At 46.0% G+C, this 14,707-nt stretch overlaps 2 protein-coding genes and 2 non-coding genes across 4 annotated transcripts; 1 reads left to right on the top strand and 3 right to left on the bottom strand.

Annotated features, from left to right (window-relative positions):
* Positions 1-2,474: 2,474 nt before the first annotated feature.
* On the top strand, positions 2,475-3,531 carry MCCD1 (mitochondrial coiled-coil domain 1). Its single transcript, XM_060164285.1, has 2 exons — positions 2,475-2,798; positions 3,343-3,531. The coding sequence occupies exons 1-2, from the start codon at positions 2,475-2,477 to the stop codon at positions 3,529-3,531; spliced, it is 513 nt and encodes a 170-aa protein (XP_060020268.1).
* Positions 3,532-3,865: 334 nt separating this feature from the next.
* DDX39B (DExD-box helicase 39B) lies at positions 3,866-14,453 on the bottom strand. The gene is made up of 11 exons (XM_060163308.1): positions 14,306-14,453; positions 12,884-13,226; positions 12,007-12,134; positions 11,635-11,727; positions 9,268-9,451; positions 8,056-8,174; positions 5,848-5,979; positions 4,962-5,071; positions 4,719-4,863; positions 4,427-4,574; positions 3,866-4,087 (listed from the first exon to the last, which is right to left on the bottom strand). The coding sequence occupies exons 2-11, from the start codon at positions 13,092-13,094 to the stop codon at positions 4,071-4,073; spliced, it is 1,287 nt and encodes a 428-aa protein (XP_060019291.1). The 5' UTR covers positions 13,095-13,226; positions 14,306-14,453; the 3' UTR covers positions 3,866-4,070.
* On the bottom strand, positions 9,140-9,216 carry LOC132528293 (small nucleolar RNA SNORD83). Its single transcript, XR_009543175.1, has one exon. It is a non-coding gene; the product is annotated as a small nucleolar RNA SNORD83 (small nucleolar RNA).
* LOC132528292 (small nucleolar RNA SNORD83) lies at positions 13,658-13,735 on the bottom strand. Its single transcript, XR_009543174.1, has one exon. It is a non-coding gene; the product is annotated as a small nucleolar RNA SNORD83 (small nucleolar RNA).
* Positions 14,454-14,707: the final 254 nt, after the last annotated feature.

Genomic DNA, 14,707 nt, shown 5'->3' with positions numbered 1-14,707 from the left:
TAACACAACATTGTAAAGCAACTATACTCCAATTTTAAAAAAAAAGAAAATGAAAACACTAATTCAAAAGGATACATGCACCCCAATGTTCATAGCATCACTATTTACAATTGCCAAGATATGGAAGCAAGCTAAGTGTTCATCAACAGATGAATGGAATACTATTCAGCCATTAAAAAGAATGAAAATTTGCCATTTACAACAACATGGATGACCCTGGAGGGTATTATGTTTAGTGAAATAAGTCAGAGAAAGACAAATACTGTATGTTATCACTTATATGTAGAATTTAAAAAATAAAACGAATGAATATAGCAAAACAGAAACAGCAGGTATAGAAACAAACTAGTGGCTACCAATGCAGAGAGGGAAACGGGGAGGGGCAAGATAGGGGTAAGGGAATAAGAGGTACAAACTACTATATATAAAATAAATAAGCTACGAGGATGTATTATACAGCAAAGGAAAATTAGCCGTTACTTTGTAACAACTTTAAATTGAGTATAATCTATAAAAATTATGGATCACTATGTTGTACACCTGAAACTAACGTAATATTGTAAATCAACTATACCTCAATAAAATTTTTTTCATTTAAAATAAATGCAGGGCTTCCCTGGTGGTGCAGTGGTTAAGAATCCTCCTGCCAATGCAGGCAACACAGTTTCAAGCCCTGGTCCGGGAAGATCCCATATGCCACAGAGCAACTAAGCCCATGCACTGCAACTACTGAGCCTGCGCTCTAGAGCCCAAGAGCCACAACTACTGAACCCACGTGCCACAACTACTGAAGCCCACGCGCCTAGAGCCCATGCTCCGCAAAAGAGAAGCCACTGCAATGAGAAGCCCACACACAGCAACAAAGAGTAGCCCCTGCTCGCTGCAACTAGAAAAAAGCCCACGCACAGCAACGAAGACTCAATGTAGCCAAAAATAAATAAAAATAATTTAAAAAATACTACTAGACATAAATAAAACTTATGATATGAAGAAAGACTATTAGATACAGGAATAACAAAAATAAATATACACAGTAACAATCCAGGTTTACATTTATCTATCTTCATCCCTTCACTTCCATGACTATGAGATCCACAGCTCATCCGATAGATTTGAACTGATCCAAATACCAGCTTTTTCTTTAGTTCTCACAGACGAACAAAGCCAAATCCACAGACTCTATTATAATTCACGACTTAGGACTGCACACTGCAAGTTATTGGATGTTAGTCCATTTTGGAGTTCATAACCTGAAATAGAAACTCAGATGGTTGGGACCTCCCTGGTGGTCCAGTGGTTAAGACTCCATGCTCCCAATGCAAGGGGCCCAGGTTCAATCCCTGGTCGGGGAACTAGATCCTGCATGCCGCAACTAAGATCCCACATGCCTCAAGTAAGACCCAGCACAGCCAAATGAATAAATAAAATAATAAATAAAAAATTTAAAAAACCCTCAGATGGTTGAAATGTCTAATTTTCAGGAAGGATACTTCATTATTTGTGCATCATTTAGATTGTCTTACACAAGTTTTCTTAACAGCTGCTAATCTTTGCTTTGAATTTATAAATGTGATTAGTTTCACTTCAATGTTGAATGTTGTGGGCTGTTTAATCGTATACTAGTTTCCCTTAACTGTAACAACAGTAGTTTGGGCCTCTTATGTCCCAATAAGTAGGACTTTAGCCTGTGCATACATTGCAGTTCAAAAATGAACCATGTATAACCCTATCACCGAGAGACAAGAAGGAAAGCTTCTCTCCTCCAAAATTTTAGAGGGATTCTCTTTTTCTACTGAAAAATGGGAACCTGCCAGTTAATGGGGAACGTGAGGTCTCTGACCTCATCTAAAGGTGCTTCAGCCCTTCAAGTTCAAAAACGATTGACCTGCAGGAAGGTCTTCCTCTCTGGTTCCTGGACCCCCACACCATGGAAGAGGCCATCTTCCCTCCGAATTCAGTGTGATGTCCTCCATGGTTTGATGGGAGGGCTCACCACTTCAACAAAGCTTGAAACCGGTACCAGTGTATAGCGCCCAGACTTACCAGAGAAGGCAAACACTGAAGATGTGCAATGTACAGCAGGGACAAGGAAAAAGGTCCCTCTGGGCCAGCAAGAAGAGGAAAGAGAAACAGAGGGAGAAGCAATACTTGAGGTCAATGGGTATGAGCTTTCAAGTCAGGTAGACCTGGGGGTGAATCTTCCTGGCTTTTCCACCAACCAGCTGTGGAGCCTTGAGCACATCCGGCCCAGAGCAGGCCCCAGCCCATACTTACTGAATTGAGTGCTGAACGAAATTCTCTGACCATTTCCTCATCTGCCAACCAGTAATGCAATTCCTACCCTGCAGATTTGAGAGGAGTGAGAAAACACACAGTGCTAAGAAAAACAGACACAAGACATGCAGTAGGCTGGGGACCAGGGTTCTAAAGCAAGTTCTGCCTAACCCGGCAGGAGCATTCTCACACCAGGGAACATGAGTTCCTGGACTCTGTCTGGGGCCAGGTTAGGAGGCGGGCAGGTGCAGCAGAGCAGGGCAGGGGCAGGGCCAGGCACTGAAGCGAGGCCACAGCGCGGAGGGAGCCAGTTCCTTGTGGCTGTTGGGTGGCTCAGACAGCTCCTTGCCTCCCCAGCCATGGTTCTCCCTTTGCCCTGGCTCTCCCGAAGTTGCTGCCGTCGCCTCCTCCTGCCACCCTGGCCCCCGGCACTCCAGGGCTCCTGGAGGTGCTGCTCCCAGGGTCCCAAGGCAAGCACAGAAAAGACTAGCTCCACAGGCGCTGGGCAGATGTCACCTTCCAGGGTAAGTGGCACCAAGAGTGAGGGTGGAGGGCAAATGTGTACTGGGGGCAGGGAATCCCCTCCCATCTCACCCTGTACCACAGGCCAGCTGAGTGCAGACACTACCCCCACCCCTAGAGCATGCTGCCTAGTTCCTCAATTCCCCAGCACCCTCCCTGCCCCCACCCCCTCCAGACCTCAGGGCACCCTCTACCTACACCCCTCCCTCCCTGCACAGTCCACGAAGTCCTTGAACAGGAATTTCCCCTCATCCAACAGTTAATTATTTCTCAGGGCGGGTTGGGACAGCCAGTTCTCCCCTTCCCATACGTCACACAGAAGTCCAGTTATAGCCCCTGGGCTGTGATCTCTAACTTTCCCCCTCCCCCCAGGCCTATGCCTAAGACAGGAAGCAATACAGATGTACTGCTGTTAAGATCATGTGTACTGCAGGCATCGCAATACACATGACCTTAAACTAATGGTGCTGAAAAACAGGAAGGAGGCAGTGAACCTCAGCCCCCTGCCCTGGCTGATGCTCTTTCCTAACACCCCCCGTCTCCCAGGACCCCTGGCCCCGCCCCACAGCTGAGCTGGCCCAAGCTGAGGAGCTGCTGGAGCAGCAGTTGGAGCTGTACCAGGCCCTGCTCGAAGGGCAAGAGGGGGCCTGGGAAGCCCAGGCCCTGGTGCTCAAGATCCAGAAGCTGAAGGAACAGATGAGGAGACACAGAGAGAGCCTGGGAGAAGACACCTAAGCTTTCCACCAGTTGCCACTTCACCCTCCTACACTGGAAATACTGCACACTACCCTCCCTCCCCAGCCCTTTGATCAGAAACATCCCAGCCTCTCCCAGGCCACTAAGGAAACGGAAGAAACCACCACAAAGGGCCAGAAATTGCAAAGTAGTGAGAAGCCACGGCCTCTGCAGTCTTTTCAGTAACATCCCCCAGTCTGACACCTCCTACTGACCTCCGCCCCACAGCAGTGTACACAGTCCCCACGGGAATTTACTCCGGATTATGCCCTAAAATAGCCTCACCCCAAAACCAATAAAGGGACGGAGCGCTTACAGACACCACAGACTCATGTGTTTTTTAGTTTTGTTAAAAAAAAATTCTGACAAATCAGGGAAATGGGGGTTTAGGAGTGGTGGCGATGCAAAAGAAGGAAGCCATGGGGTGGGGGACGGGGTCGTCAAGGGTAGGCGGCAGCAGTGTCTCCTTCACCCCCACGCCTGGCATCATCTCCTGAAGAGGAGCAGACTGTCACACTCCAGAATGGGTGGGGAGTTCTCTACCGCGTCTGTTCAACTGAAGAAAAACATGACAGTTAGAATAAGGTATGGAAAAGAAAAAGCTAGGTTGGTAGAAAAGGCCCCCCACCCCCGAAACACATGCAGATGTTTGTGCAGTGTGTAGGTCAGAGGATACATTTGGGGGTAAAGAAAGAAATACTTCGATGAGAAGAGACCCCATAAAGAGGTCAACTAAACATCCCAACAGGGCATCAAGATGGGGGTGCAGGGGAAAAAACAGATGACAAATTTGTCAAGTGCCCACCATGCACCAGGGGCTTTAAGAAAAAACCCTCTAAGGAACAAGGAGACCCTAAAGGACTGGGGAAGCCAGTTTCATGAGATCATTACTCACTGTAGGAGGAGATGTCTATCTCATCAGGCAGCTCACTAATATTGACTTCAAAGCGATCCTGCACATCATTGAGAATCTTGGCATCATTCTCATCTGACACAAACGTGATGGCCAAGCCCTTGGTGCCAAACCGGCCTGCTCTGGCCACCTGGAAGGAGACAGATGATAGAATTGGTAGACCCCAAAGAAGGAAGACACCCAAGAGGAGGGGTGAAGATGTATGGTATGAAAAGATAAAGAAACTAAGGGGGTGGGAGAGGACACTAGGATACCTTCCGGGTGTGGGGCTTACCCGATGCAGGTATGTGTCAGAATCCTCAGGCATGTCGTAGTTAAAGGCGATGTTCACCCGCTCGATGTCCATGCCTCGGCCAAACAGGTTGGTAGCCACAAGAATTCGTCGTTGAAAATCTTTGAACTGCTGATACCGAGAAAGCCTTTGTGAGAAAGGAAAGCAGAAAAATGTTGAGATTCCTTGCTCTCAAGGGTCTCTTCCTCGCAAGGACACAAAGCACCTTCCCCATCTCTGACTCACCTCTCCTCCTGAGGCATCCCACGGTGGATGGCAATAGCTGGGAAGTTCTGCTCCACCAGGAGCTGGGCCAGGGCAATGCAACGCTGCACAGACTTCACAAATATCACCACCTGTGTGTGTGTGTGTGTACATATAAGATTGGAGGGGATGTGCGTCCATGTGGGTGTGTGTGAGAGAGATTACGTGCAAGAGTTTTCAGTAATTACACTCTTCTAAAAGAACTCCTCTTAGTCCCCATCACGTATTTCCTCTTCTGCTCTAAATATTACTTAGCCTTTCCCTCTTGGCTCTGATTTTTCCTGAGCAGACAGACATGCTGCAGAGAAGGTATGGAAAACAGTAACTAAAATTACCAGACATATTAGGAGACAAGGATGAAGCCACCTCACGAGTGGTAAAAATTTGAACTAAAGTCTGGAAAGACCACGACCGATATTCCGACTCACCAAAACGTCAAATATAAGAACTTACCCTAATTCTAGAAAGTAGTTTTTAGTGCAAGCAAATCACACCACAGGTAAAGTGATGGAACACTTCTCCCTCAGTTAAGTAGTACAAGAAACAAAACTTAAGAATCGAACAGGCTTAATGTATTTCTGGACTTTCACCACCTTATTAAAACTCCTCAAGGATTTTATAATTTGAGCTTTATTTTGTTGAATATCTATGCCAGCCATGGAACAGAAAAGCAGTTCCCACCTTGCTCACGCTCAGTGCCACCAAAAGACATTTTTCTCTCATTTAATAGAATTTCATTTAAGAGAATTTCTCCACCATTCTCTTTCACATGACACACATGGTTTCCTCAATAAAAGGATATATTATAGAGGTTCCTGCAACAGTTGGAGACGTGCTCATTCTCCCTACTGGACCTTGAACAACTGACCTGGTTGAATTCAAGGACATCCAGAAGGTCAAAGAGCTTCCGGTTCTTCTCGTTGTCCTTCAGTTTCACGTAGTACTGCTGCAACCCATGCAGCGTCAGCTTCGTCTCATCATCCACGAAGATCTCCATTGGCTGGGGGGGAGGGGGGAGGGAAGGGGTGGGGAACGGGAGGAGGGCAGAGTGGGGGGGTTAAACCTGGGGGGGTGGAGGAAGTTGATCTCCAATACACCCCATGGCGGGATGGGGAGAAGAGAGGAGATTGGAAACCCAACCCCACCCCCAAAAATACCCACATATTAATGTGGTCTTTTCCACAGTTGATCTAATGTCCTTCCTATCAGTTGAGTTTTAAGATTTTCCAACTGAAAATTTTCACGGGAAAGAAACTTTGCAGGGAGGAAAAGACACAGTACAACCACCCAATGGCAAGATGCCATTACCTCAAATGGAGGTGGTGGAGGAAAGAAAACAATGGGAGGTGATTCTCCAAGAGAGAACATGATCCAAACACCTGGGAAATGATGGGAAACAGTGACTCGAGGTCAGAATAACTCCATCAGAGCTGGTTTAATATCGGGGAGAGGAGAAAGACTACTCCATTTTATGCTCTCAACTACGAGAATCATATCCCCATTACGAAGGTGGATGTCTTCCATATCCCCATTAGGACGGTGGAAGATCAGAATGCTTCAGTGGACATAAGTCAAAATGCCATGAAAAGAGAAGCAAAAATTACTCAAAATGAGCAACAACTTGCCCTCGGACCACAAGGAAACAGTTTTAAATAAGACTGGTCTCAACTAAAAATCAAACCACCTAAACTGTTACGTGGAAGGTATCAATAAGTAGTGCTAAAAAGCAGATTCAGAGCAACAGTTATTCACTCATCTTTAAAAACAAAACAAATCATATACACACACAACCCTTGAAGGGAAGGAAGGCAGCATTAAAAAAAAAAAAAAGGCGGAAATTGACACAAGACTCAACTCCAAAGCCCAACTTTCCTACCACTCTTCACTAACTTGAAGACATAGTTAACATAAAACCCCAGGGTCCAAGATTTCGGGAAAGGATGTGTGTGTCATGGGAGAAAACCAGAAGCCCAATCTCAGAAGTCAGACTAGCAAAGGTAGGCTTTCCAAAGAGAAGTTCCATGGCTTCTTTCAGATCTAATCTGAGCCCCAAGTACAGCTGAAGAGTTTTGGTCCCATGGGAAGGAGCAGAGCAGGGAGGGAAAGAACACACTCCACTGCTTATACAATAGCCCCGCCTAGCCCCAGACCCTAGCACCCACCTGGTTACATCCAAGTGGAGCTCCTCACTTTACCTTTCCCATATCCCTCTAAGTATTAAAAAAAAAAAAGTGTTTAAAAAATGAAAAAAAATCTACCACCCCATTCAGAACACCCCTCCCCACCAACACAAATGGAGGGAAACAGGGAACACGGCACGCCTTGGGTTCAGGAAAAAAACCGGGAACGGAAAAAGAGGCTGGTTTGGTCCTCGGCTTCCTGGTCAGGTTCCCCGCGGCCTCCGCTGCCGCCATCCACCGCCGGGTGCCGTCCGCATTCCCCCGCCGCGCCACGGTGCTTCTCTGCTGCCGGCTCACATCAACCGAGGTTCCGGATGGGTGCGAGGAGGTACGGGTGGGAAGGAGTATGGACTCGGGGACTGAGGTGCCAAAGGCCCCCACCCCTGGAGGTGGGGAGGAAGCGGATTCATCTGTGCTGTTTGCTCTTCTTTTGGACATGCCCTGCCATCTGTCTGTCCCTCTCTTGCTCTCCTGCCACCGGGACATTATGAGTTTGGGGAGCAGAAGGCTCCGGTTGTATGCTCGATGCCACCTTGAGGGTGCGTGGCTGTAGGGAGTATGTAGGAGACGATGGGTGGGTGGTAGGGCAGAAAATCCTGCCCTCCCCCAAAAGGGAGAAGAGGTTCAAAAATGCTGTGATTAAAAAAAAAAAAGTCGAACACTTCCCGCTCTCACGTTAACCCGACCAAGTCTTCCGGAGTTTCCCTGGCGCCCGCGCAGACCCTAACACTAACTGTCTCTGCCTCTGTGTGTCTCTTCAAGGAGTCATCACTCCCAAATGGGCATGTGCCCCCTTCTTGGCGCTTGAAGGACAAGGGAGTCTGGAGGAAGAGGGCGCGGAGGGGGAGGAGGCAGCGGGCGGGGAGTGGAGGGAGAGAAGGTAGAAGGGTATTTACGTCTTGCATGAACTTGCGGCAGACTGGGCGAATCTCTTTGCTCAAGGTAGCACTGAACATCATGACCTGCTTCTCATGGGGGGTCATGCGAAAAATTTCCTGGACATCCCGACGCATGTCTACAAGAAAAAGGAACTATAGTAGAAGAGAAGCATATATCGTAAACAAAGACCAGAAACAGGTGTACCAATGAGGTAAAGACTGTTGGTAAGCGAGAGTCTCGGTTCAGGGGAAGACTTGCCTCAGGCCTCTCTCTGCTCTATTTTCTCCAACCACCATATAATCATATCCATAGTAATAACACAGTGGAAAGAACAATGGATTTGGGACCAGGTTCCAGCTGTGTATTTTAACCACACAAGAAATTAGATGAAACCCCAAAGCCCACAACTAAAACATGGGGATAAAGCCCACTGCAGAGGCTCACAAAGATTAAGTCCTCTGAAAAATGCTTTACAAGGAAGGCCCTTCTCCCTAATCCTCTCTCCCCAAGCTCCAACTGTCTACAAATATCGCGCACCTATTACATTCCAGCTGTCAGAGTCCATTCCATGCTTCCTCTGGATCACACTGTCCTATCCAGTCAGGCAAATATGACATCTCTACTTGGAGCCCACCTTATAGCTCGCCATCTAGAATAGCCAAAGATCATTTGGAATGACTTATCCCTGGGGCTATGTCGATCCCTACTCTCTCATTCACCAAATTTGAGTTCTTACAAAACATTTTCCTTACTTAACCCCACTTAGCACACCAGAATACCACACCACACAAACTCCCACAAACACCCTCCACATTAATTCCAGAACTTAAGTCTAGAGATCTATTCAGCTATAAATTCTGACAATATATGCTGAGCTGAGGATGCCAAAAGAGTAGACTGTCTCCTCGTCCAGCTCAAGTTTCTCCCCTATGACACCCACTACAGGGTTTTACAAAGGAGAATGGTGGTGTGACTAATATCCAACATCAGCAAAGTCCCTTCTCTCAAAGTAAACATCACCAAAAGAAAGAACGTAACACCCTCCTCCTTGATCACTAAGGATGCTTAAAAAGCCTAACAAAGACTGACCAGAGAAGCCAGAGCCATCAGTCATGGGTGATAGATTAAGAGTCGTCCTGGCACTAAAGTGCTCCAGTGTCAAATAAACATCATTTGGCTCCAAAAGGCAACTCCCAGATCACTAGCCCAGTCCCAGCACTGCTACTCACCGAGCTGTTCAAGCATCTTATCGCATTCATCCAAGATAAAGTGTTTAATGTGTTTGAGATTGAGGCTCTTATTTCGAGCCAGGGCTAGGATGCGGCCAGGGGTCCCCACGACGATATGCGGGCAGTTCTTCTTCAGCACCTCTTCATCTTTCTTGATAGACAGACCACCAAAAAACACTGCGACCTGCCAATCCAGGAGAAAAGAGTATCTCACGAGGAAGGAAAGAATTCAACCTCCCCAAGGTTCCCATCCTTTCAGTTTACTCTAAACCAAGTCTTAGAACACTTCAGAGCTAAAAGGAACATAGGAGATCACCTAATCTAAAATTATTATATACCCCAAACATTAAAGCTAAGAAACAAAAGTGACCTGCCCTAAATTGCATGGCTGATCGAGGCACTGAGGACCAGCATTTAGTTCTTCTGACTTAATCTAACAATCTTCCTTCCCCAAGGCCAGGCTTCACTGTAAAAATGAGGACAGCAAGAAATCACCAGTGTCAAGTACCAAAAAAAGCTCATGGACATCAAGTTTTCCTAAATGACCCCAGATTTTTAAACTCCTTTGCATAAACCCTATGAAATTACTGACTCAAGCTAAATATACTACTCCATGTTAAAACCATTAGGGGAATGGTTGTTGAGGATCTGGGCCTTAATACCCTCTCAAATAGCACCAAAACTGCTTTTTAGTTTCAAGGGGGAAAGATCAGACTGACAGGACCCTAATTCTAGGGTAAATCTAAAACCATTAACTGCGGGACAGGCAGGTTTGCAACAAAACAGGAGATACATAGCATCATCTATGAAGAATTCTTGCCAAAAATGTTCAACTTGAACCAGTTAAGCTTTCAAATATAAATTTCAGTTTAGGGACTTCCCTGGCAGTCCAGTGGTCAAGAAGCCACGCTTCCTATGCAGGGGGCGCAGGTTCGATCCCTATCAGAGAACTCAGCTCCCACATGCCGAGTGGCACGGCAAAGGGAGGAAGGAAGGGAGAGAGGGAGAGAGAGAGAAAGAGAGAAAGCAAGCAAGAAAGCTCAGTTTATAGGAAACACTGGGAGGGAAAAACAAGTTAAAACAACACAAGGGAGTAACCAGACAAACTGAGAGGTAAGATTCTGTAGAACTAGCCCAACGTCTTAAACAAATCACTGAAGCATAATTTTGAGCAAAAGAAAGAAAAGTAAGACTATATCAGGACAATTTATATTTGATCTTGACACCAAGACCATCCTCTTTTGAGTCCACAAGGTGATGCGTCAGACCTATAGAGGAAGAAGTGCAATCCTAGCTCTCTACTGAGCTCAATGACAAATGTTTCTACAGTCATTAACAATGGAAACGGTTTCCTGGTTTTCAACTTATAGAATCAACCTACCAACAAGACTGCTTGCTAAAAGGACAGAAAGTACACCGCAATGAAACTGACAATATAAGAATACAAACATACATAACACACACACCAGCTTTTAAACTATGTTTAGATAATTTAAATTAATACAGTTTTCAAATTCTAGGAGAAAAAGTGTAAACAAGCTAAATAATCTTTCACGAAAAAGTCAAAAAGGCCTTTAAGTTGACAAACTGAGAAAATAGCACCGAATACTTGGTTTCACAGAACATCAGAACTTAAAAAAAAAAGTTAACTAGTGGTATTCTGTGAAGTACGATTAGACGGGAGAACAGAAATCTTTTCGTTACAAGGCCCTCTGGATTACCTATGCACTTTTACCAGGCACAGATACTAGTTTTACTACTTTGGTTTTAAACAAGTTACTTTTAGTCTAGGGCTATTACTCACACATTCCTAGTTCTACATATAAATTAAAAATCAATTATGAGGAAAATTACAACAATCTGAACAAAAATACTGTTTTTCTTTCACCCAAGGAGGGTACAAAGTTATATACATCAAGCATGTTTATGCTTCTCAAACTCCAATTACCCGAGGATCTTGTCAGAACACATATTCATACTCGGTAGGACTGGAGTGGAACTCATGCAATCTACATTTCCAACAGGCTCCCAAATGACACTGAAACCACAGGTCTGGGAACCACACCCTGAATATCAATGCACAAGCATATTTATAAAACGTGTTAAAAACCAAGGCAAACTATAAAGCTTCTCCAAAATCAAAATACAACAGACATCTCTGAAAGTATAATGCATACCCAAATGAGCCCTAGAATATAAACCTCTTATACACCTAAGTTGCAGAAACTTACTACGTACTACGTGCAACTGAGATTTGTGTATAGATATTTAACACCTGTGGGATGTGAAGACTGCTGATCTAACAAGTCTCCAATGCCTCCAACTCCCCACACCCTCACTCCCCCAGGTCTCCTTACCCTAGCTTACCTTGACGTTGGGCATGTATTTAGAGAAGCGTTCATATTCCTTGCTGATCTGAAAAGCCAACTCCCGAGTGTGACACATCACCAGTACAGACACCTGGGGGGGAAGTAGACGGAGACACACATACAGTATATCCCTTCACCAGGCATGTCACAAAAGCACACCCAGCAGATCACAGGTGACTACAATTCTGGATCTAAATCATTAACCCCGTGATTACTACAGAATATTCTCATGCCTATCTGTCAAGGATGATAAAGGTCATCTTAACAACAAGCACTCCTGGCTCTGAATGCATCATGTAGCAGAGACGAAAATACCCTTCCTGAACATTACTAGCCAAAATGCCTTCCCCAGCACTCTCCCCAAGTGTACCTGCCCAGTAACTGGCTCCAGCTGTTGCAGTGTAGCCAGCACAAACACCGCCGTCTTTCCCATGCCTGACTTGGCCTGGCATAGGACATCCATTCCCAGGATGGCCTGAGGGATGCATTCATGCTGGACTAGAAGTAGGGGAAAAAAAAGATAAATTAGTTTCCAGAGAACTCCACCACCTTTTTCACCAGGCCAAACCCATTTCTCACCACTCAATTCTTAAGTTGTTCTTGTCAATTTCCAGACCCTTTCTACCTCTCTGCCCCCTCAATCAAAGTGATTCCCAAATCAGACCTTCCCAGTTCCTTCTAACATAGCCTTCCAACTATGGGCCCAAAGTCCTGCTAACAACCCTCTTGCATCTACCAACTGGACGACTTAGGTGCTTCTGATTCTGTCTGAATGTTCCTTCATCTGTAGCAATCCATGAATTTTGAGTGCCTGCCACAAGCCATTTCTCATACTTAGATTATCATGCTTTGGGGTACATAAATAACCCTGCAACAACCTTGAACAAAATGAAGAACTTGGTACATGACCCAAAAGCCAGCCAGGTTTCCAGAGACCAGAATTGGCCTGGCCCAAGGGTCCAACCAGCTCCTCTCTGGAAATTTTAAACTAAAAGTCAGAAAGACAAAATTTAAAACAGGCAAGAAAAAAAGCCCCTCTAAGTTGCTTTTAGATCACTAGCACTTACATGCTATCATGAATGAAAGACCAACTTATATAAACCTCTTCTATTGCTAAAATAGCTTTTAGTACTTATTTCCTGGTCTATCCTGAATATAAATCTGTATCACCGGAGGGGCCATGACCATACTGTTTCCTGTATCCTTAAAGAGCCTAATGAATACGCCATGCCCAACAGAAAATTTACCTTCTGATGGATGCTCAAAGCCACAGTCAACAATGGCCCGGAGCAACTCTGGCTTGAGCAGGAAGTCACGAAAGCCAGAGCTGTGAATGGAGACGTAGGAGCCCTTGACATCCTTCTTGGCAGGGGCCTCAGCCCCATCTCCCCCAGCTGCTGTCTCCACCTCATCATCTTCATAATCCAAGAGCTCATTGTCCACATCGTTCTCTGCCATAACTGGGCCGGCAGGGGGAGAAGGGGAGGGGTCTCTGGATGAGTTCACGCAGAATAAGGGAAGACAGAGGAGGAAAGTGGGGGCTTGAGGAACAGTAGAGGAAAAGAAACACAATAGTTTCTGACAGAAGAGCTGGGGGAAAAAAAAGAGAAAACTCATCAGTCATGAGCAGAGCCTTCACCATCTTTTCCATCCCCACACTCTTTCCACTTTCCCTAAGCTAGGAAACATTTACCTGGAAAAAAATAATAATAAAGAAGCACAAGACATAAAAGCGAAAGGCAAACATAATACTGGGAATGGGAAACGTGGGCCCAGGGGAAGTGGTTAGGACGTAAGTCCCCAAAAAGATAGGATTGGAGAAGGAGAAACCGGAAAGTTGGAAGGGCAAAACCGACTTATAAACTCCTGGTCTGTGACAGTAACAAGGAAAAAAAAATACACGTCTGAAAAACAGAATACTACTAATGACTTAAAATGGAGAATGAAGATGAAAGTGACAAAACGAAAAGTCCTCAACGGAAGACCTTGTGCTTTCCCTATAATCTCAAGGTGTCGACAGCAGCCATCAGTCAAGGGTGATAGATTATGGTCGTCATTACGCAAAGCGCTCACTTTTCAAAATGAAAACATCATGTGGCTGCCAACCACCTCTCGCAGCATTCCAGCCTCCCACTCCTCAATAACCTTCTGGAGCTTAAGAAATCCTTGTGTAATTAATGACGGAGAAAGAGGCCTAGAGAAATGGCTCGGCCGGGAAAAAACCCACTCCTCCATCATACAATGAATAAAATAGAACACAATAATGAAGAAAGATGTATCCTCGTTCCGGCTAACAGAAGCTTTACCAAGTGACCTTCCATCACCATTATGTTACTCCTAGGTGTAGCTCATTTCCGAAAACACACAACGACACCACTGGTAAACATTTGGAAAACACTCCAGATAACAGTGGGCAGTCCGTGGTGAGAAAAGTCCAACTAGGCCCACAAGTCGGGACTCCTTCCATTCCCACCGCGGACCGAGATAAGCGGGAAAGTGAGAAGAGCCCCGCCCTCTGCAAATGCCCAGGACCAGAAGACGCCTAGCGCCGCCTCTCACTGTCGCTGGGTTCTGAGATAACCGAGGGTCCCACCGAAAGAGCGAGGAGCAAAGGAAGCACAATGGCGCCGGGGCCACCATCTTGGATTGGGCCCCTCTGGCTTCCCTACCTTCCCCCGAAGTTTCTTGATCTCGAGGGATGCAAGTGATGGAAGTAACAACCCAATCAGACGCCAGCGACCAGACCATAGCCTGTACAAAGGTTATCAGGAGGCCGTGCGACACGATGGCCACAGAGAAACGCAGATGGAGGCGGATGGTGCCGAAGGCCAAAGCTTACCTGAGCAAGGCGAAGGCGTATGGCGGCGGTAACAGCGACGAAGGAAGGAATCTGCCTTCACTTCCGGTTCCCGGCTTCCCTCTACCCCGGCCTCCCGCCTTACGACCGCGCAGACGTAAGGAACCGGAAGAAGTACCTTCCACGGTTCTATAGTTCCGCTCGCTCCAGGGTTGCCTTTAGAAAATGCCTGTGTGGAAAAAAAAAATTTTTTTAAGCCACTTCTAACTCCTCC

The sequence above is a fragment of the Lagenorhynchus albirostris genome, chromosome 10 (genome assembly GCF_949774975.1).
Source record: "Lagenorhynchus albirostris chromosome 10, mLagAlb1.1, whole genome shotgun sequence".
NCBI classification, from domain to species: domain Eukaryota; kingdom Metazoa; phylum Chordata; class Mammalia; order Artiodactyla; family Delphinidae; genus Lagenorhynchus; species Lagenorhynchus albirostris.
The sequence above is the reverse complement of the archived record's forward strand: the minus strand, read 5'-3'. Positions and strand labels throughout refer to the sequence as shown.